Source organism: Seriola aureovittata, chromosome 16 (genome assembly GCF_021018895.1).
Source record: "Seriola aureovittata isolate HTS-2021-v1 ecotype China chromosome 16, ASM2101889v1, whole genome shotgun sequence".
Taxonomy (NCBI): Eukaryota; Metazoa; Chordata; class Actinopteri; order Carangiformes; family Carangidae; genus Seriola; species Seriola aureovittata.
The window spans coordinates 15,033,498-15,055,994 of record NC_079379.1 but is presented as its reverse complement, the minus strand read 5'-3'; the positions used below and the strand labels follow the sequence as shown (position 1 = coordinate 15,055,994).

The window sequence follows — 22,497 nt, the reverse complement described above, 5'->3', positions numbered from 1 at the left end:
CTTCAACGATTAACAAGAGCACATTCCTTTCTATTAACACAATCAATATCATAAGAGAAACACACAGCATGAATGAGTGATCAACTAATGAATTTACTTCCATAAACTCACCATTTAGTCATCAATTCTTCTTCTTCTGTCTGCTATTCTGTGTATTTACTGAACCATCAGTGGGACCAAGCACGATGATTTACTAACAGAGCTTTTCTTGACTTTTAGCATTTAAGAAGCTGGAATGCATCATGAAAGAAAACAAAGGGAGCAGCTTGATCACAAGCATCAAACCAGGGAACAAGCTGGGTGAGTATCATTTCAGTGTGAGGTAGTTTGTCCAGTGGACCACCTCACCTGTTTGAGGCTGTTTGTCTTACACCTGGTCTGCACCGGTCGTAATAACATGAGGAATCTGCTGTGAAAACATCTATTAGCCTTGTCTAAGCATAACTGTTCTTTCTAATGCAGGATATTTCCCCCGGTCTGATCATTGTATTAATGACAGAAGATTTATAGCAGTGGTTCTGTTTAGGAGTCATAAAAAAGTGAATCAAGTTTTTCCAGCAAAAGTCTCCCCAGGTTCGGGAGTTGGTGGAGGATAACTGTGTTTCCCAAGCATGAAGCCACATTTCTTCAGTTATTTCGATGTCCAGTTCTTTTTCCCATCGTTGTTTTTACATAATACGTTGTATCTTTGTTCAGTAATGTGATGCCATGATATAGCTCGCTTATAAGACCTTTGTTGTTTCCCGAGTTGTAAGCATCAATAAATAAATTAATAAAAGCGTAGTATCTTTTGAATATTAAAATAAGCATCTACAGTGTTTTCAAATTGTCTCTCAGACTGTTAATGTAAAAAGCATTTAGACATTTGATAGACTCAGAACAGAAAACAATAGATTTATTTTTTTTGTTTTTAACTACTATTGAAAATAATTAACAACTAAAGAATATTTTTCTGTGTTTTTTCCTCTTAGAGTATCGTCCTGTGGCAGCAGTGTCTCGAGCAGCACCGTACAAACTTCGCTGTCAGGTGATAAATTATGATCTCACGACAGCAGCCTCGATGTTATTATTGTAACATACAGCATATCGTCTGTGTTTTGGAGAACACTGAGAGCACGAGTTTGTTTAATGCACTTACTTACACTTTGTGTCCCTCTTGTGGCAGGATTGCAGTGCTGTCTTTGATCATTTGTTTCAGTATAAGAATCATTTGTTAAAGTGGAAACACAAACAGGTATATATCTTGTTACAGAAAATCTGAAAAAGATTATGATTATTAATAATATGCCACAAAATCGTACCTTACTTAAGATATGTCTGTAATGTTTTTTCCCCTAGATGTTGACCAAATTCTTCAGAGAAGGTACCCATTCACTTTTCTCTCAGTTCCCATTTTGTTGTGTATTTTCAGGCTCATTTGAATATGATACGAACATGTTCCCCCTTTCTTTCAGATGAAAGCGCCAGTGGTTATAACCAAACAGGTATAACTTTCTCCTCCTGTGAAAACATGCTGCAACACACTGAGGCATTAATAACAATACAAAAAACCATATTGGTCAAAAAGTCTGAAAATAAATGAATGTAAATCTATTTTGTTTTTTTAATTTACAATATTCATATCATTTTTATATCATAGAGCAGTTTCAGCTTCACGCAGTGAGCTTTGCATTTTAACATTACTAATGAATGTGGGCTTAACATTTTTATTTTTTATTTTCTTTACAATAATTGATGGTATCACATTTTCCAATAATTTGCGTCATGTCTGCTGTTGAGAAAAATGACAGTTGATTTTATTCAGCTTTTTCTCTATAACCCTTTTTCCTTTTCAAGGTTCTTGCATGCCACATCTGGGCTTGTACAGACACATCCAAGATGGCTTGAAAGCAAATCAACCAGCTGTTGGTGAGCTCACCTACTTGTTATCATTGTCATTTTTGCAAGTTGTTGCCTGTGAAAAATATGTAATTTCTTTTGTTTGTTCCTTTCATTAGGTGTCTCCCTGGTTGTGACGTGTGTGAGCACTCAGGTTCAGACATCACCTGTTTATGTATGCTTTGCCTGTAAGGACAGTTTTCCTGATAACTCTCTCAAGCAACACTTTAATTCTCAAAAACATCTCATAAACACATTGGTGAGTTTTTGTTGAAGCCATTTTCTTAAAAGCTTTGTATTGGCTGCCTTAGTGTGGAGGCAGTTCAGATGGTGTCAGATGGTTTTTGTGGTGCCAGTGCAGCTGTGCATGTGTGTCAGTAGTACCATGAATGTGTGTGTGGATACTTTTAATTACATAGTCAGCTAATGATTTTTGGTCCGTAGCCGCCACAATGTTTGTTTGGAATCCTTCTCTTTTCTTATAAATTTAAGTAATGAAATGTGTATTTGTAATGTTGTGGAGTGAAACCCTTCCTAATGTATTAGGTGTATGTGTTCACTAGTATTTTATGTAATCCATTCATCTTAAATAGCATCAATAATCCATTTCAAAAACAGAAATATTTTCTTTTTGTTATTGTTTCTTTTCTATTACATTGAGATTGCCTGTAAAAGTCATGCATGTTTGTGAGAATCAAAAACACTGTAATACACTGTGTAAATGTAGGTTTATGACAACGGCATATTCAGATTCTGCATCCATGGAATAACCTCTTGTATGTAATAACCAGCTTTTGCTTTGGTTCTTTTAGCTGTACCAGAATCCCTGGCGGCTTCCGTTTGCCTGGGAGGACAAGGTGGATGTGAAGTTGTTGAAGTCAATGGCATGGGAAGAGGAGAATGAAAGGGGAGCAAATCAGAGGGTGCTGAAGGTAAAAGGCCAGTTCAGAGAACCTGGACACACCAGTGTTTTCTTACTAAGGTGTTCACATCTGTGTTGAGATCCTTCAACCAGCTTTTACCAGCTTCATGACATATAAACATAAATTCAGTCTAAAAGGCGTTAACTAATGATGCTGTTGTGAATTTTCTGTATGAGGTTCCCAATGAATAAAGAAAAAAATAACACAGAGTGTTGATGTCTTTTGAGTTAAATTGTATTGGGAAACAAGCCACAGCATATAATACCATAAGTCTGGTCTGATCAGCTGCATTCAGTCGTCTGAGGTGCAACTGTTCTCACAAAGTATTTATACCCCTCAAACAGACTATATTTGCCCTTTTCTGACTCACTGTCTTTCTAGTAATTTCTGACCTCTTGTCCTTGAAAACTGAGCTCCTTTGTAAGATGAGAAAAGGCTTAAAACATGAAAGGCATGGACAAACAAATATGCTGCTTGTATAAGTCTTACACAACTAAAGTTTTCTATCAACATACATAGTAGTTAAAAGAAATCATTGTCATTTAGAAATTACATTACATTACCAGAGTAAAGCTTGTCACAGTAGAATGACATGGTTGGTTTCCTGCAATCATTTTCCACAGACTCTTAGTCACAGATTTTTAGTCATTACTAATTGAGATTTTTTTTCCTTCTCAGATTCTTGATATCCCATACTGGATATTTCACAGCCTCATCCCACTGAGTTACCCAAAAGGTAGGAAGAATATATATATATATACTGTATATATTTTTTTTTTTTGATTATTGTTCAGAAATAGTTAAAGAAGCAAACTTGCTGTAGCTTTCCCATCTGCACTTAAACCCTTGTTTTAGAATTTTTTTTAGAATTAAAATTGATTGTTTGTGAGGCCCAATAAATTCATGTGCAGACATTAGTTTCAGTTTTTCTTTGCACTTGGGGAAATGTACCATATAAAACTGTGAGCACTGACCAGTGAAATGTGCTCTGTGAGAATATTTGAACTGGTTCTGGTCATGTTTGCCACAAAGCCTGCTCAAACAACATACTCATTCTTGATTTTTTTCTGCAGTGATGCAGAGACTTCAACTATACCACACTCTCCTAAAGAATGAAGGTTAGTGTTAAAATTATTTCTTAGCTTTCTTAAACAGGAATTGTATGCCTTGTTGCTTTCATCTGATTGGTGCATGTTTGTCTGTTGTGCCTGTGCAGTTCCACATTGTGAAACATACAGCAAACTCAAAGAAAATGAGAGGTTTCCTCTGCTCGGTGAGTACTGCTGGAAAGAAAGTCTAGCCCGATATCAGAGATGCGCTAGGGATGTTTTTGACTTTTCTTCACCTCCTTGTTATAGGGAAACAGTTCATGGTCATGCATGATACATATGTCAGAAGGCAAGGGTCCACAGAAGTGGGAGTGGGATTTCTGTGTTTGCTGTGTAAGAGGACACTGTCGAATACTGAATGTTACGCTCATGAGTTCAGTCGGGAACATGTAGCAAGATTTCTGGTGAGTAATTTTACTCTTGATACTACTTATTGCATTATTTTTTCCATTGTTATCCTTATCCTCAATCAGTACTTTTAGTAATTATTTGGGGTACCCAGATTGTGTTGTGCAAAGGCAGTCAAACTGATTAAGGAACTGGAATTGACAATTTGTAGATAGAAGAAGTTGCTGTAGATTTTCAAGGTATATGGGGAAATGTGTGAGCAGCTCCAAGTCATTTTAGACAAGGTCCAAGCCACTTGATCCATAAATTTAATTCCAGTTTTTCTAATTTGTATATGTGAAGCGATGCTCCAAAGACTGACTCCTTCATTCCATGTGGTTTCAAACAAAAGTAATCAAAACTTTGATATAAATCAGTGAGTAATATTAGTGGTATTGAAAACATGAGAGTTTAACAATTAAAATAGTTGTTTTACACTGGAAGAATAAAAGCATGGATGATTCATCAGCATGTCCTCAAGAAAACAAGAGTTATCAACATCCAAGTCTGGAGTTTATAAAATTAATTGGATAGATGTTATGTAAAATTTTGAAATGAAAGTCTTTTATGCGTCAGGAATAGAAAACTAAAGTTTTGTTCAAATTTATTTCTTCCAAATGTGAGTTTCAATAAAATTCACTGATCACAGATTCTTTCGTTCCATAGTCACCGAAATAAATATTGGACCCAGTTTTCACAAGCCACACGTCTTCAGAACATTCTGACATCAAAATTACATTTTTCAGACGAACAGATCCGGAGAAAATTAACTTTATTGGAGACCTGCCTCTGGCTCAGTGCCATACTCTCGCGAGATCTGTCAACTGCCGACGTCGTTTGCCAACCAATAACCAGATGTTTAGATGGACCAGAGTTATTTTTGGATTGACTTACTTATACGTTAAATTATGGATGAAACTTTAAAACTTAAATAAAACTTCTTTCATTGCTTAACAATTGCTAAAACAGATCGTTTCCGTATTTGAGAGTTCGTGTCCCTCGCGTCAGCGTCAACACCCATTGGTTGTCGTGTCCTCCCTCCGTGTAGGCGTGGTGGCTAGTTTTGATTCAAACTTTCATTTTATCTAATATTAGCATTTGAAAATCCACATAAGGCAAAATGTTCAAATAAAAATAGTTAAAGTGAAATTGATGCTCGCCACAGTCTGCCCGGGGTGAGTCTAAACATGTTGTGTCTAGTTGTAGATAATGCTAGTTTTAAATAATGTTAAGTTGAGCTGCGCTAGCTAGTACTGCTGAAATGAAATGATGGAGGAAACAACTTCTTAGCCAGAACTGTGATAACATAAATATCAGATTAAATAAAAATTAATTTATTTTTGTGTTTTTTTGAGAAAAAATAAAATGCCAAATAATTCTTAAATTTGAGCATTTGCTACTTTCCCTTTACATAATAGTTGAATAAAAAGCGTAGTTGTTTTGGACTGTTGGTAGGACAAACAATTTCTAATAAATAACTCTAGGTGCTATAAAATTATGATGGACAGTTTTCACTCGTTACTGACATTATAAATTATGATTCATTATTCTTTAAAGAATATAATTTTTACGAGTTAGCCATACATATCCCCCTAGGGGATAAATAAAGTATCTATCTATCACAGCGCCAGTTGCTAGTAGCCAACTAAGCTAGGTCTAGCTAACTAACTAAATTCTGTTAGTGGCATTTTAAGCATCCATGCACAACATGATTTGTAGTGTGTGGTCTGTTGGTATGTCACTGGATTGGATGGATATAATAAAAATTCTCCAGATTAAAAGTTTCTGTTAATGTTCAAAACCTTAATTATCCACATAGATGACGGTTTCAGTTGTTTCACTTGATCAAATGTATTTTTGATTTAGCAAAATTTGAAATCCCCATCATCAAAAAGAGCTTGTTAGAACAAAGTCTGTTGTTATTTAGTCTGCAGTATTTCCACACTTAAACCTTATACATTTCTGTTAGGTTTTTTTTTTTTTTGTCCCATGTTTCATATTTTGTTATGGTTTGCAAATATATTGCCACTGGCATGTAAAACAACCCATTACTTGATGATATTTATTTTTCATATTTTCACCTTGCCAACAATTGTTATTGAATTGTTGTTATAGAATTATACTATCTCTGAATAAAATGCAGTATTAAGTTGCAAATATATACTTACGAAATCCTCTATAGTAATCACTGTTAATTTTACACCCACAGTTGAAATAAGCTGTAATAAATACAGTAAAGATGACAGACAGTGGCTCTGGTGTTGCTAATTTTACAGAATCATAATTCAATCTGCAAGAAACTACTGTAATGAGTTATGCAGCACTTAGAGGAACTTAAGGACTTAAGAATACTTGGATTAATCTATTTATTTTCCAAATAGTAATAAAATCTAATCTAAAATAAGGTATTATCACCTAATTTCAGTTCTGATATTATGTAGAGATACAGTATGTTTTTCAGTTTGTTTGTCTTGAGATGTGTCTGTCAGTACTGTTCATAAGCTATAGTTGTTGGTGTTCCTGGAGTCCATGACAACACACAAAGTACAATGTGGTGTGTGTGTGTGTGTGTGTGTGTGTGTGTGTGTGTGTGTGTGTGTGTGTGTGTGTGTGTGTGTGTGTGTGTGTGTGTGTGTGTGTGTGTGTAGGATGCTTTCCACCCAGGCTCACAGAGTTCAAGCACTGACGCAGAGACCTTACTGGACTTGGCAACACAGACAGCACGTATTCACTCTGTATCACATGTACAGGTATTCTATATCAGAAATGAAATTTCGGTACCATCTTCATGTAGCATCTCCTCTTGCCATTTACTTATGCAATATTTTTGGTCTTCAAAGAAAATAAAGTTGGACAACCCCATGTGGGAGCCGTGCCCCTACCACAGAGGTGAGTGTGTATTGCCATGAATGTTACACATTGTCATCTGTAATTGAATGGACTTCTTGATTGTTCTCACTTTGTTTTGTTCCAGCAATGAAAACCGTGGAATATGCAAAAAGAAGAAATGGGGGAGGAGCACTTGAACCCGCAATAAAGCCTAAAATGAAGCTGAGTAAGGCCAGCAAACAATATTTTAACTAAATATTTGTCATGTATATGTTCTATGTACAGTATGTGTAGTATGATCTTAACTCATATAGTTGGAAATGTTTGTTTTTGAGTACGTTAAGCTTGGGTTCACATGTTGGGTTCCCATGGCAGTATACCCTCATGGGTACATTTGGTTGCCTGGAGTTCCACTACTACTAATCTCTTCACCTCATTCATTATTAATCTTCATTTGGACAGATGATCTGTTGCCATTCATGTTACTGCTCCCCGAAAGGATGCTTAACAAAACTTTGCAGATAATTATAGTCAAATGCACTTAATCATGTCATATATTCCACAGTTTCCAAGAAAACCCAGAAAACAGTGGATGAGGACCATGTGATAGACAACAGTCAGAAAAGCAGTACGACGATGGAGGGATCTGAGGAAAAGACCAGCCAGAAATCTACAGACAACAATGAGAACGTCTCGAAAAATATTTCAGTAAAACTTGATTCTGAAATCGCCAATAAATACGCTGTAAAAAGTGAAGAAAATGCAGAAAAAGCCCACAAAAAGACTCCTACGCCAAGTAACAAAGAACCAAAGAAGATAAGAGACGTGTTTTCAGAAGCTAGCACGGATGAGATTAAGAATGCAGGTATGGAGACATGCCAGTTGATAAAAGAGGAGGTGGAGGAGATGGAAGTGCCGGAGAAAGATGATGAAGCCGAGACTGGAAAAGAAGAGAGCAACAGTCACCAATATGTCCTGACACAATTGAAGAGTTACATATGCATGAATAATGAAAGAAAGAGGCCAAACAGCACATCTGAAACATCACAAGATGACACGGGTTCTGATGAGAATATGGGGAGAGAAATGGGATGTAAAAGACAGCGGTTCACCTCAAAACAGGATGCACCTTGTGAAGAATCTCAAAAAACTCCAAGTGTTGAACTACAAAGGGTGACCACCACTGACAAGAAAGGGAGTAGCAAACCAAGTCACGGGACTCTAAAGGATAAAGGTATGTAAATACTGATTTACTTTTGTGGAAGATTTTTTTCTCTGTGTTGTGTGAAAATGGCTGAGTCTGGTTGTCTGTGGCTGTCTTACAGCGACTTCTAACGCAGACCATCAGGAAACAGTTAAGTTGTGGCAGTATGTCAAGAAGAAGAGCCGAGATCCCGTGATTGGTCAGTTTTTTATTTGTCATTTATTTTATTTTTCACAGTGTGTTTCACAGTTGGTGAGAAAGCTTCTAAGGAGAACGCTTTGATTTGATTTGATTTGAATCACTCAAGCAAATGTAAAACAGACAAAGAACAAGCAAATGGAGTCGAACAAAGTCATAGCAATAGTTTGATCAAACGAGTCAGAGATGTCAGGCTCAGACTGCCTAGAACTGAACTGTTCATCACTTTTAAAGAAGCAAACAGTTGTTCTAGACAACTGAGATAAGGGCCTCTCCTAGTTCGTTTAACCAACCCTCTATAGGTCCGTTGCTATATCAATATCTAACAATCAAACACTAGTAAAAAAGAATTTGTCCCCTACACACAGCCCTTACTTCAGAGTCATTAATACGTTAATAAGTCTTCCTTTGTCATGTAATGGTGGTTTAAAATGTTAGTTATCTTTTTAATAATGGGGTAATTGAAAGTTGGGAGATGAAAATAAAAAAACAATGCACTTTTAGTTTTTATATTTTTGCTTCCTCATAACATTTCATTAAATGTTTCGCATTTACCTGTGCTTCATTAATTTTACTGTAAAATTATTAATGTGAGGAAAATCATTTGTTGCCACATGGAAGATTGATAACACAATATTAATAATGAGCAATGTCTTTTCTAGGCTTAAGTGCACTAATTGAATGCCATTGTGATCAACGTGACCCCATCTACCTCTGTGAGTGCTGCTCTGCGAAGATCCCAGAGAAGAATATCATCAGCCATGTTATTAGATTTGACCACCAGAAGATGTATTTGATGGTGAGTGAATGTTAAAGTCTATTAATTAATGATTATTATTATTATTATTATTAGTAAAATTCTTATATGCTCTATATATTTTGAGAGACTTACCGGTCAGTATTATCATTCCTCCTCTCCATCCTGAACGCAATGCGATCCCTTCATAGAGCAACTTCTCTGTAAGAAATGGGGGCATTCCCAAACCGAAGAGGAACTTCCAGCATCATGTTCAGTTGAATGCAAATTTCCATCTTCATTTTTCTCTGCTAGGCTGTGATAGCGAAATACGTTCCAGCAGGTACATGTAGGTTTCCTGCCAGAACAAGCACATAAAATAACACACAGTGTGGTCATAATTTGTCCATATCAGGTTTATATGTTAACAGATAAAATGGTTGTTGTGCCGTACATGCCGTCTAGCTACTCTAAACTATTTTTGGTTTTCAAAACAAAAAAACACACACACAAAAAAAAACCAAAATATGAAAATTCAGTGTTGAAGAATGAAATCATAGCTTACCATAGTAATTTAACACATTCTCTACTAGATTACAGCCACCTTTGTAAGTGTTTGTTCTGGGTGGCAGGCTCATATTCAAAGTGACAAGTCTGTTTTGTAATAGTGAGGCCGTCCCCCTGTGTGTTCCCTGTTTATGACATTAGGGGTTAGGGAAACTCTCAGCTGCACCAGTGGAGCATCAGAGGAAGAAAGTCAGAGATGAGGCTGCTTTATTGGAACGAGATAAAGGATACGGAGAAGCTCAGGTTTGGACTCGTCCTCAATTCTTTAACTTGCAGACATGATTATAACTGTCACTCCATGAACTGAGATTAAAAAAATATGCCATTTTCCTCTGGTCAGTCCGAGGCAACGTTAGAGAAAAGATCTTGGTTGTTGAAAGATTCAAACCACCTCAATAATAGGATTTGCTAATTGTTGTTTATGTTGGGACTTCAGGTTTTTGATCTGGATGAAGAAATGTACAATAACATCTTAAAACAAAACTTTATGTCAGGTAAGAGGACACATTCCCTTTTTTGAGTATGTATGTTTTTGTTCCTACTGGCTTTGATTGAAGCTAATTTGCTGTGCAATTTTTTTGTATATAATCTTCACAGCCATACAGACAGTGAAGGAGTTAGAGGCTCAGCAGGACAGAGGGCTTGGCCTCCCTTCAACCTCAGTTTTATCTGCTGTTCAACCTGCACATGCCTCAGTCACTGTTCAGGCCCAATATGAGGACTGTTCCATGACGGACAACATCCAGGTCAGTCCATTTGACATCTAAATGGTTTGTGAACATCATTTCCTACTTCGTCTGGGTTGTCATACGGAAGTCAAACTGCATGCTGGGCAGATGAACGTTTGCATGTCTTCTGTTGGGTAATCTAAATGTGATAGTACTGGATGGCCATATTAAGAATACATAACCAATGTAATTTCTCAAGTAAAATAGATGCTTAATGCAAAACATTTTGATTTAATTTTTTTTTTTTTTTTTTTTTTTTACATCATCCCAGGTTTTTAACTTCATACATTCTTCCTCTTTGCTGCTCTGCTGACCTGAAGGACATCTGGCACGTTGTCTTTCAGATAAAATCTGTCTGTAGGATGTCTTTATGGTTCAGGGTTACAGGACTTAAGTTTTAGAGCCGGCAAGACGCTGACTTGATTGCTTTACTGCTTGAGCCTGCTTTTGCTCACACAAGTGGTTGAAATGTTTGGGATGGTTTCACTTCAGCTGTGACCATTTGGTCCTCGTAGTGCTAGTGATAAATTCTGTAGCCCATGTCATTTCAGTCCTACAAAGTAGGATTTATTTATAATTTACAGTTTATCTAAACATTTTATGTCTTATAAGATAGTAATTTTATCTGCTGGGATTGTCTTCAAAGTTCACCATGTTACCTCATTTAAATGCTTTGATGAGTTTAAAGATAAGACTGTTGATCTCCACAGGGGAAATGCAAATGTTACAGCAGTACAATAAACAGGCCAAAGAGGTAGGAAGCAGATAAAGAACAAAGTTTGAATCCTAAATTGGGATTAAAGATATTAACAAGTCACCTGAGAAGATAACCGGAGTGTGATGGTTTGTTAGTGATGAAATTACCAAAAAAAAAAAAAAATCTCAGGAAGTTAAGGTTTTATACGCAGTAATTGTTTTGGTGTGTACCAAAACAGCTGATCAATGGGCAGTCAATGTTGTTTTTCTTTTCAAAGGTGGTGGAGATTGATGATGACTCAGAAGACTCTCTGGCAGAGCCAGTCTCAGGACCTGCAACCATGTCTGTGATCACTCAAAACGCCTCCAAAAAAGTCCCTCGTCAATCAAATGCAGACATCAAAGTGACCCATTACAAAGTCCCTGAGTCGGCTGACAACGCTAACACTGTTTCCAGAAGTAGTAAAGACGCGTCCCGTCTACATGTGTTGCATTCTGATTCCACAGGAAATAACCTCAAAGATAAAATTGCTCCAAACACAATTATGGAACCAATAAAAACAGCCAACCCCAATTCTAGTACAACCACCAGATCTTCAGTTCCCACCTCCAGCTGCAGTACAACTTCCACGAAACGCAGAGAAACAAACTACAAAAGTACAGCAACTACCTCCACTGCCTCTGCAGCCACCACCAAATCGACAGCAAGTACCAACATCGGCACCTCAACCACCTCTAAATATACAGCCGCCTCTTCCAAATTGACAGGAACCACCCCCATCTATAGTGGAAGTGGCTCCTGTCATTCAAAATCAACCACAAAATTGGCACCAGTGTCCAAACCACTGGACAGCAGAACCGGACCTGTATCCAGTGTTACAGCAACTTCATGTAAAGCTGCACCCACATCTCAAACAGGAACCGCTGGTGTGCGGGAATCTGTCTGCAGAACTTCGCCTTCTGAAACGCCATTCAAAATTATGGCCACATCTGAAACTACAGTGACAATTCTCTCTGGTGATGTTGCTAAAACGTCAGTTAAATGTGGAAATACTGAAGCCTCTGATGTTGCACCACATAGTCACAAGAGTAGTCCACCTGTGGCTCCCCACCTGACCACAGCCACGTCTGTCAGGTCTGAGCACAAGAATTTACCCTCACAGCCATCACATACTTCCATGACTAAGACAAAATCAAGTGAGAACATTCCTAAAGTTGGTAAGTACAATTATTTGTATAGAAAAAAAATCAGTCATTTAGCCTGTGAATTCCTTTCCTCTCAACCCATTCTGGTTTTAATCAGAGGTCTGCATATTTGCCTTATAGGCGTAAACTTCCTGATTGCTGTGACGTGCGGAGAAAAGAAGCAAGTCTACTGTCAGCTGTGTTCAGTCAGGTTGAACTCCTCCAGTCACGTGGTCGACAATAACCACAAGTATAAATACGTGGTGGGTGATTGATAAGTCTTGATGTAGAAAATGTCGGATGTGTGCAAAGCAGGTCAGTATTACAGTTGTTAACCGTGTGGTTTGAATTTTCCTTCTAGAAGCGGAGCTACCCGATGTGGACTGCCAAGCTGCCGGAGGAGGAGAGTAAATTGAACAAGATAGTGGCCAACTTGGCTGAGGTTGAGAAGGATGTAGGGTCACAGAGGATCATGGTGAGCTGCACAAGTCTCTTCATACAGTCAATATGATTAAAAATGATTGTTGTTCATTTTTGTACATATTTTAACACGCCATTAAATCAGATTGAAGAATCAATATGAAGAATTGTATTCAGGCAAAGACACTGTACTACATTGGAAAAAAAAAAAAAAAGCAATGTGGTTATGGAACAATAAATGACTCTTGTCTTCAACGCATAGATCAGAAATACAGCGGAGTGACATGGTTTACATTGTGAGAAATCTTGCATCATATTTCTACCGCATAGCAAGATTAATCATTAATTGAGAATTTGAAATCATCAAGATGTTCTTGTGTAAAACTGGGTAAGAGATGGTAAAGCATCTCGAGGAAACAGAGGGGCTTACTGGAGTAACAGAACTGTGGACTGTAATGATTTATAGATTACATGTATGATTTTGTCTTTTAATCTGCTAGAGTATGGAAGTGACAAGTGATGAATACGCAGCACTGCGTGATCTCTCGGACAACAAAGGTAAAGATATTCCAATATCATAAAATAAATAAAAATCCACTTTGAAGCGACTTTCAAAGGAAGAGGTTTAGCAAGAGAAGACCTCGTGCTATGTTGAACTGTATTAGCAGTGGGGCCAGAGGGGACTGAAGAAATTTTTATTAAAAAAAAAAAGAATTTCTCATTGAAACCATCTTGTCACGCAGAGAGAGACAGTAAAGTATCTCAAACCAGCCTTAGAGGACAGATGTTCCTCCCAGTTGTCAAACAAAGCCTTGACAGAGTTTTTATGTTATTTTGGACATGTGGATGTGACTACTAATTTTTCTTACAAAACATACTTAATTTCCTGGTAACATCCCTGAACCCTGGCCAGTATTACTGCATGTGGACATGGTTTTCATTGTATAAATGTGATGTCAGAGTGTAATGTAAAATCTTGTGTTTCTACTTTTAAGACATAACACATGGAGCAGTTCGCAGATAAATTAAAGTGCTGACAGTAGTCAAGGTCACGACTGATACAAAGATTTTAACTGTAATGTAACTTAACTGACTAACCTATTTGCTGCTGACAGCACTGAATTATGAAATACTTGGTCACTGCATCAAAGAAAACATCCTTTTTTTTAAGGAAGCCACAAAGTAACATACCTCTTTAGTTTGGGGCTCAGAGGGGCAAATGTCCCATCGACTGAAAGTAATGTTCTTCTCTGCTTACCGTGATATGGTTGATAACAGATTGTTTCTGTTGCAGTTTTAAGGTTTGATACATGTACTTCAGGTGGGCGTTCGCGTGGGGTTAGGGTTGGTTGTTAATAGAGAAACATCTACAGTTTAGTTTTTGTAAATTTGTGCATACAAAAATATGTCTTTTTTTTTCTATTCAATAAAACATGGTATGATAGTAAATGACCAACTTTGCAGGAACATTGCTCACAATGGATAATTTGATTCATTTCCATGGAGGGGACAGTTTTATACACATTGTCATTGTTTTGGTCTTAATTCCCCTTTCTCTGTGTCTCTTTGTTCTCAGCTCTTGAAAGAGTGAAAAAAATGCTGAGACAGAGAAACTTGCAATCCTCATCATCCCCCGCAACTGATGATGCAGAGGCTTTAGGACAGCAAGGTGCCCTCCCCTGTCCATATGAAGTTTCAAGCCCAGACGATAGTAGGTTCATGTGTCACTTCTAAGAATCAAGTTTGAAATTTATCTGTGTTTTTCACCCACGTGCAAATACATCGGAACTTATAATTTTGTACTTACATTCATGAGGGTATATTGTTGTCTTTGGACATATTTACAACGTAATTGAGTACTTTTTTTCTGAGTCTTTATTTTTGACGACTTCAAAAACTCATTGCGATGTAATTTGATGTTGTTGTGATGTGCTGTGAATGAGACGCACAGATCTGGACTATATTAGACCAATTTATGCAATTTCTGTCTCTCAGGGATGCACATGCCACAGAATGAAATGTCAGGACTTTCTACTAACAACAAACCAAACCAGGAGAGTAAACATGAGCTCCAGACACTATTGGGCCATATGCCAGGTAAGAACAAAAATGCAAATGCTTCTTTGGTCTGGAAAAAAATCTTACTGACTTATTGATATTTGTTCTGAAATTGCACACTGTTGAATAAATTACTGCTCTTAATTCAGAAATGAAATCCAACTTGAAAGAGAAAGCGGGTCAGTCAGACAGAGCTCAGAACTGGACTGATAAAGGCCAAGAAGCTACTGACCTGGTACCAGACCAGCTTCAGACATGTGTGAGCTTCAAAAATGATCCAGACCCCATTCCAGCTCCCAGCATTCAAGATGCACACATAGCAGGTATAATGTATCTGTGTTTGTCATTACACATTCTCAGAAAATCAAACTGCCTAATGTACGCATTTATAGATGGACTATTAAATGATTTCTGCTCTATTCAGTCACTATCAAACAGGAAAGGATTGAGCCAGATGTGGAGGCCCAGGCTCATGTTGAAGTCACACCTGCAATTCAGAGTCCTGGTAAATACCAAGCCTTTTCTTTCAACTCTTGCAGCATTAATATTTTTTAGCCGCTATCATTTTTTGCTCTCTGTTTTGTTAATTTGTAGAATTAATTAATTGCAGATTCCACTTCACATAAAGTTAAATATAAAATGATTTTGCGATTCTGTTATTGTTTGTACATTTGTCTCTTACATCTGTGTCATGTCCGCAATCTATCTCCCTCTTCCTTACCTCCCAGCAGTCCATGGTTGTGCATATCCCCTTGCCGCTGACTCAGAAACTATAGGCACCTTCGCTCAAACCCATCATACATGCCAAGAGACTCCTGAGAACAGACAGCAGCAAGAGAGAAGTGACTCTGAGATACAAGACACAGAGAAGACATCACCTGTAATATCCTCCAGCCCAGACCCTTTCTCTTCTACAGCTCCGGTGAATACAGAACAGCAGAACCAATCAAGATCCAGTCTCAATGCAGAACTTGTACCGAAACACCCAGGATGCAGTCCAGGACCTGCGCAGCACAGCGCGTCACAGGCACTCCCAAAAATTTCACGGGGTAGGTATTATGCATTTAGCCTACACTGTATAAATTGGTGGCTTTTGTCATTTAACATACTAATTTGTTATTTTGACTTGGTGTCACAGGGGAAAGAACTCAGGGGACAAGTAATTTGTCCAAGTACTTAAGCGTGAAGGGACTGGAACCAGTAGGTGGGTGTGTCCATCCTTGCACAACAATCTCCTATTATTTCATGTCATTTCACTGAAGCATACAAAATGTTAAAGATATTGCGTCCTCATCAGGTCTGGGCTGCGTGTGGGAGTGTAAAGGGACATCTGAGACATCTTTCTATTTGTGTGAGAGCTGCAGTGAGACGCTCTCCCTCAAGGACATCTTTCAGCATTTGGTCAGCTCTGATCACCAGTTCAACTACATTGTGAGTGGTGTCTCAGTAATGCATAGAAAACCTCAGAACAGCTAATATATTTAACATTTTCTCCCACATTTTTTTATTGATATGATATGCATGTCTTTCAGTTGAAGCAGTATCCGAAGCATCTGTCGTTCTGGCAGCAGGAGAGTCTGACCCAAGATGAGAAACTTGACATTTTAAATGGCGTTGCCCAGCTACTGTCACAGCGAGAGTGTTACTACAAGATAGATGCACAGGTAACCTGCGGTTACATGCGTGTGTAATGCATGTGTCAGAGTGGGATGATGTTGGCAAGTTACGCTTAAAAAGCTATTAGAGCATATTTGTTGCCTTTCTGATTAGCACAGAAAGAAGTTATATCACTTATGGTGGACAAGATATGTTTGTTAAGATTTCACAATTGTGCTTCATTTGCCTGAAAAATAATTTAATGGACAAAGTGGAAATGCACATTCATTATTCTAATTATTATTATTATCTAATTATTATGTTCCCCTGTATGTTTTCTCTCACAAAGGGTGTAATGCTGGGAAAGGAGCTGTATAAATGTGTGCGGACAGCGCCATTCAGTGAAGGTAGGAGTCGGTTTAATTTGCAACTGTTCAAGTTTCTGATGTATTGGAGTATACAGTAATAAGTATCAACTGTGCTGATTACTTTTTGTAGCTTTAAAAATGGTTCAAAACATCAAGAAAGAAGATAAACTGAGCGTCATCTGTCTACCCACCAGTACTCCTCAACAAATGGGTGAGTCCCACCAGCCCAGCAACAGATAGATAGATAGATAGATAGATAGATAGATAGATAGATAGATAGATAGATAGATAGATAGATAGATGTCCTAGGGAAATTCATGTGTCCATTATGTCATTGTTGATGATGATGATGATGATGATGATAATAATAATAACAGTTGATAATAAATAAACAATAATAATTAGATTAGTCCACTTCCTTTGGCTGAGGTGTTGTATAGCCTGATGGCAGTGGGAACAAAGGATCTCCTGAACCTCTCTGTTCTGCAGCGCAGTGAGATGAGTCTTTTTTCCCATTCCTATACACAGCTTAACTAGGCAGAGTATGGGTATGAGCTATGACATTTGATTTCTCTTGCACAGAACAGTCTGAGAGTCAAATGGAATCTCTTCCAGTGGAGGCACCTGAGAGAAGTGACAATGGTATGAAATGTTTATATGTTGTATATGTACTACAGACTGTATATAAAGATGGATGTAGCCTCCATGACATCACCCGTAGGTTTCTGAAGAACCTTTTTTAAGCTGCTTTGCTGTCGCCATTTTGTCCCCACGTGAGATTTATGGAGGATTCAAAAATGGAGCTTCTCATTTTCTTTCTGTAAACTGTTATAAATTGAAGCTCTTTTCTTGTCATAGGAGCAAGACAAAAACTAGAAAAAGATCATTTGGAAGAAGAGACAGCAATGGCTGGAGATTTGGATGGGGTCAAACATAGAACCGTCTCGAGTCCTCTGGATGTTACCAGTGCCTCTTCGAACACTGATTCTGTTGTATTTCCATTCCCCGGTTCTGGCGCATGTCTCAGTCCCAAAGAGACCCGCAGGAGCTCTTTTACGCAACCAGAACTCAGTCCACCAATCTCTCAGTACCAAAGACCTGTCGCTGAGATGCAAGTGAAACAGGTGGAGGTGCACGTAGAACCCCAATCTTTCTGTAGGCCTACTGTTAGTCCTAAAACTACTCAAACCCTGCCAGTCTCTCCCAGAGATGACTGCCTTCCATCCAGGAAAAGGCCAGCAGAAACATCTGTTGAGACACTGTTCAAAACTTGCACCGATAACCCCAAACTTGAGGATCCTTTGCCAGCCAAATCCACATGCTGCTCACTGCAGCAGCACTGTGATCCCAGCCCTGAACCAGCCTGCGAGTCCACTTCAGTTATCCCTGATGCAACCTCTAGCACCCTGTCGAGAAAGGACAATGACACAGGCCCTGCACCTGACAAAGATAACATATCTGTTGTGGACTGTACACCACTTGCACAACTAATAGCTCTGATGAGAGAGAGTAGGTCTTGGACAAGTGTCTCTCCTTGCAAGTCAGATCCACCTAATGCTGAGACTATGACCTCCTGTTCTCACAATTCATCTGAAAGTGGTGTGGAAAGCAGATGGGATTCAAAGTTTGTGAAGACTAAAAGGGCAAAAAACAAAACAAGATGGGATTCAAAGTGTCAGCTGTATAAAGCTACAGCCAAGTCAGACAGCACCATGTTAACTTCTGCCAGCACTGCTGACCCCAGTGAGCTACAAAACCAGAGAAGTGTCAATATTCAGAACATCTTTGGAAATCGGAGCCAGCTCAAACCTAATTTTATCAACTGTGAGGCCACCAATCATAACGCAGGGCAGATATCACAGCCACAAAGTAACACACAGAATGACACCACTGGGGTTTGTCATCTGCCCATTAAACCCATCATAACTGCCAGGTCAACCCCAACTAACCAGCAATTGATGGGCAGCTTTAAAGGACAGGACAACACTGAGGTGTACATTGGCAGTCAGGGCGCTCAGAGTTTGTCAACAGTTGAAACGGCAAACTCTAGTAACACTCAGGCAGCTTTAGGATGGTATGGGCAGTATAGCCAAATGGCTTATGTCATAAATGGAAATTCGGGTCATCTTTCTTCTGAGGTTGTTGCAGGTTACTCAGCACCAGACAACCTACCTGTGAACAGTGGGGTGTTATACCAAGGGTACAGTGCGAGTGGGCTCTACCCAAACCAGAGTCTGCAATCGTTTGGACACAGGTTGGCAACTCCAGTTACCCCAGAATGGGTCAGCCCAGCAATGCAACAGCAGCTGCAGCAACAGCAGCAGCTGCAGCAACACCAACAACTGCAGCAGCAGCAGCAACTGCAGCAACACCAGCAGCTGCAGCAGCAGCAGCAACTGCAGCAGCAGCAACAACTGCAGCAACACCAGCAGCTGCAGCAACACCAGCAGCTGCAGCAACACCAACAACTGCAGCAGCAGCAGCAACTGCAGCAACACCAGCAGCTGCAGCAACAGCAACAACTGCAGCAACACCAGCAGCTGCAGCAACAGCAACAACTGCAGCAACACCAGCAGCTGCAGCAACACCAGCAGCTGCAGCAACACCAACAACAACAACTGCAGCAACACCAGCAGCTGCAGCAACACCAACAACTGCAGCAACACCAGCAGCTGCAGCAACACCAACACCAACAACTGCAGCAACACCAACAGTTGCAGCAACACCAACAACTGCAGCAACAGCTGCAGCAACACCAACAGCTGCAGCTGCAGCAAAACCAACAAGAGCAGCTGCAGCAACACCAACAGCTGCAGCTGCAGCAAAATCAACAAGAGCAGCTGCAGCAACACCAACAGCTGCAGCTGCAGTACTCCTCGTGGATAAGTGCCAACCTGGCTGCTGGAGATGGCAAAGTCACCAATGATGCTGCCAACTTTGGCGCTGTTCCCCTCATCACTCCCTACAATCAGACCCAAACAATCACTCCAATGCAGAACAGCAGCAATATAATAACACAGACCATCCCCCAGCTTTACTTCGGACCCTCAGCCTTTCACCAATCTCCTACAGCCAATAGTGAAAGCATCTCCCAGGAAAACTCCTTTTTAGCTTCTGGTATAGGCTTTTTTCCTGTAGCTCCCTCTATGGCAAATGCCAACCCTCTAATTTCCCATGAGACTACCTGTTAAACCATGTGTATATATTGCCACAGTCTGAAAGATGTGTCAAATGGTTTCAAACTCCTGAAACACCTAATAGACATTTAATTTTAAATGAAGTTAACAGATTTTTTTGATGGTGTAGCAATGACTTCAGGATATTGCAAATATGTTTAAAAGTATTGCATATTCATTGAATATGAATATTGAGTTTGTAAATAATTTGTAAACCATTTGAAAATGTGGATATTAAGCTGCTGTTGCTCATTTCAGTTTTTAACATTTTTTAATGTAACATTTTCAGCAGTTACCACTGTGATCTTTGAAGTACTTTTCATTTTCATATTTTGTTCAATTTAATAAAATTTTTGTAAAATGGGAATCTTAATGCGTAATATATTTATCTATTTCATAAATAGCTTTATTTTTGGTGTGTTTTTGGTACACAAATTCTTTGAAATGTGTGACTCTTATTGTTAAGGGAACGTCTGCTGTCTTTAAGACAGTCTGACCTGAAGGTCTAAAGAGCAATTAGTTATTAGACAGGCTGGGATTTGAAATTATGACCCTCTACAACAGGCTTCACTATTATTTAATTAGAGCTCTGACAGGATGTGGTAGAAAACTTTCTGTCATGTGCCATTCAGTCATCCATGTATCATTCAATACAAGTTAATGTATTTTCCCAAAACACTTAGGGTTCAATTACATGGTAGTTGGTTATAACTGGTTACCACAGCCCCCCTCACATGTTAAACATTTTCCTTGGATTTCTTTGTAGTCTTTACTTTCTGCCTTCATCTTTAATCTTTAATTCCTAACATGCTTAACTACAACAATAGTTTTAGTTTAATTAACAGCATTCTCATACTCTACTACATTTGTTACATTTATTATGGCCGTGTAGCAAAATGGTCAGTCATCATATCCCTCTTTCCGTTTCAGATCGATATGATCAATGATGGATTCAACGGCAGGAGTTAAGATTACAGCCAATGGGTGACTTCGTAGAACCCTTGGAGTGAGTATCGTCCACATGAGGCTATTGGAGTACAGGGACAATTGAAGCTGTCGATGTAATCCAAAAAATATTTAATCAGAAGTGGAAGAAGGCTTTGGTATCAAATTTGACAAAACTTTGTCGAGGTGTAGTCTTTCCAGTCTAAGAAAATAATGACTCCTCACACATACATTTTGGCATTAGAGTAGTTCCTCAGATACAGTCTTCAATCTTAGTTGTCACAGGAAAGCAGCCATCCGCACCATGGCACTAACAACTCACATGATGGCTGGGGGGTCGAGCACTCTCTTCAACCAGCCTCATGACCCCACAAGAGGTTATATACCTGCAGCTTCTCACCAGTCAGCTAGAAGTGAAGAAGCCTTTTGAATGAGAGGTGAAATGTCTTCAAGTAAGTCCATTGGCTGAGATGATATGACCTGGATGACTGAGAATCTTCACCGGCTCGTGATTGTCAGTGTCTTATGTCCTACCAGTGGACGGGGGCCCGACTGGTTTCGGTGTACCAGGGTACAAATGGCACAGTGACATCTGAATGTGAAACTCTCCCACAAATGATTAAGTTATTGTCCTCACATGACTCCCACTATAGAGGCGTGGATAGAGGATTTGATCAGTTATGGGAGAGGAAAAGACCCCATGGGGTAGGCTAACAGGTGGCTTGTTTTTTTTAATAAAAGCCGTGGTGGAAGTTCTTGAAAGACAGACTCACGAGAGAAGATGTCTTTCTCAAAAGTAATATATACATATACACACAGTGCAAGTGGGCAGACAACCATCAGCAGTTACAGAGTTGTCTCAGGCAGTCAGCCTTTCTACACTCCTACAGGAAAGCACCTCTAAACATACAGTGGGTACGGAAAGTATTCAGACCCCTTTAAATTTTTCACTCTTTGTTTCATTGCAGCCATTTGCTAAAATCAAAAAAGTTATTTTTTTTTCTCATTAATGTACACTCAGCACCCCATCTTGACAGAAAAAAACTGAAATGTAGAAATTTTAGCAAATTTATTAAAAAAAAAACTGAAATATCACATGGTCATAAGTATTCAGACCCTTTGCTGTGACACTCATATTTAACTCACATGCTGCCCATTTCTTCTGATCCTCCTTGAGATGGTTCTACTCCTTCATTGGAGTCCAGCTGTGTTTAATTAAACTGATTGGACTTGATTATGAAAGGCACACACCTGTCTATATAAGACCTTACAGCTCACAGTGCATGTCAGAGCAAATGAGAATCATGAGGTCGAAGGAACTGCCCAAGGAGCTCAGAGACAGAATTGTGGCAAGGCACAGATCTGGCCAAGGTCACAAAAGAATTTCTGCAGCACTCAAGGTTCCTAAGAGCACAGTGGCCTCCATAATCCTTAAATGGAAGAAGTTTGGGACGACCAGAACTCTTCCTAGACCTGGCCGTCCAGCCAAACTGA

At 39.0% G+C, this 22,497-nt stretch overlaps 1 protein-coding gene across 6 annotated transcripts in view; it reads left to right on the top strand.

Moving 5' to 3' along the window:
* LOC130183856 (uncharacterized) overlaps window positions 1–21,927 on the top strand; it is a 37,551-nt gene extending 15,624 nt beyond the window's left edge. Inside the window, exons 14-50 of one of the 6 annotated variants that reach the window (XR_008829894.1) lie at window positions 220–300; window positions 972–1,027; window positions 1,166–1,234; window positions 1,339–1,363; window positions 1,455–1,484; window positions 1,837–1,908; window positions 1,998–2,137; window positions 2,691–2,810; window positions 3,480–3,537; window positions 3,875–3,919; window positions 4,018–4,074; window positions 4,160–4,314; window positions 6,946–7,047; window positions 7,138–7,186; window positions 7,272–7,352; window positions 7,692–8,360; window positions 8,452–8,529; window positions 9,191–9,327; window positions 9,973–10,074; window positions 10,268–10,325; window positions 10,429–10,577; window positions 11,534–12,473; window positions 12,582–12,703; window positions 12,802–12,915; window positions 13,361–13,418; window positions 14,437–14,571; window positions 14,856–14,957; window positions 15,068–15,241; window positions 15,343–15,423; window positions 15,647–15,967; window positions 16,057–16,122; window positions 16,216–16,349; window positions 16,451–16,582; window positions 16,864–16,921; window positions 17,013–17,093; window positions 17,323–17,524; window positions 20,989–21,003. Coding sequence is in view for 3 of the 6 variants with exons in the window: in XM_056399579.1 (XP_056255554.1) it covers window positions 220–300; window positions 972–1,027; window positions 1,166–1,234; window positions 1,339–1,363; window positions 1,455–1,484; window positions 1,837–1,908; window positions 1,998–2,137; window positions 2,691–2,810; window positions 3,480–3,537; window positions 3,875–3,919; window positions 4,018–4,074; window positions 4,160–4,314; window positions 6,946–7,047; window positions 7,138–7,186; window positions 7,272–7,352; window positions 7,692–8,360; window positions 8,452–8,529; window positions 9,191–9,327; window positions 9,973–10,074; window positions 10,268–10,325; window positions 10,429–10,577; window positions 11,534–12,473; window positions 12,582–12,703; window positions 12,802–12,915; window positions 13,361–13,418; window positions 14,437–14,571; window positions 14,856–14,957; window positions 15,068–15,241; window positions 15,343–15,423; window positions 15,647–15,967; window positions 16,057–16,122; window positions 16,216–16,349; window positions 16,451–16,582; window positions 16,864–16,921; window positions 17,013–17,093; window positions 17,465–17,524; window positions 17,741–20,073 (7,244 nt within the window). In the remaining 3 variants the exon portion in view is untranslated. Of the gene's footprint in view, window positions 1–219; window positions 301–971; window positions 1,028–1,165; window positions 1,235–1,338; window positions 1,364–1,454; window positions 1,485–1,836; window positions 1,909–1,997; window positions 2,138–2,690; window positions 2,811–3,479; window positions 3,538–3,874; window positions 3,920–4,017; window positions 4,075–4,159; window positions 4,315–6,945; window positions 7,048–7,137; window positions 7,187–7,271; window positions 7,353–7,691; window positions 8,361–8,451; window positions 8,530–9,190; window positions 9,328–9,972; window positions 10,075–10,267; window positions 10,326–10,428; window positions 10,578–11,533; window positions 12,474–12,581; window positions 12,704–12,801; window positions 12,916–13,360; window positions 13,419–14,436; window positions 14,572–14,855; window positions 14,958–15,067; window positions 15,242–15,342; window positions 15,424–15,646; window positions 15,968–16,056; window positions 16,123–16,215; window positions 16,350–16,450; window positions 16,583–16,863; window positions 16,922–17,012; window positions 17,094–17,322; window positions 17,525–17,740; window positions 20,426–20,988 lie in introns of those variants that run through there. The other 5 variants (XR_008829893.1, XR_008829895.1, XM_056399581.1 and 2 more) reach the window with 5 other exon arrangements.
* The last annotated feature ends 570 nt before the right edge of the window (window positions 21,928–22,497 follow it).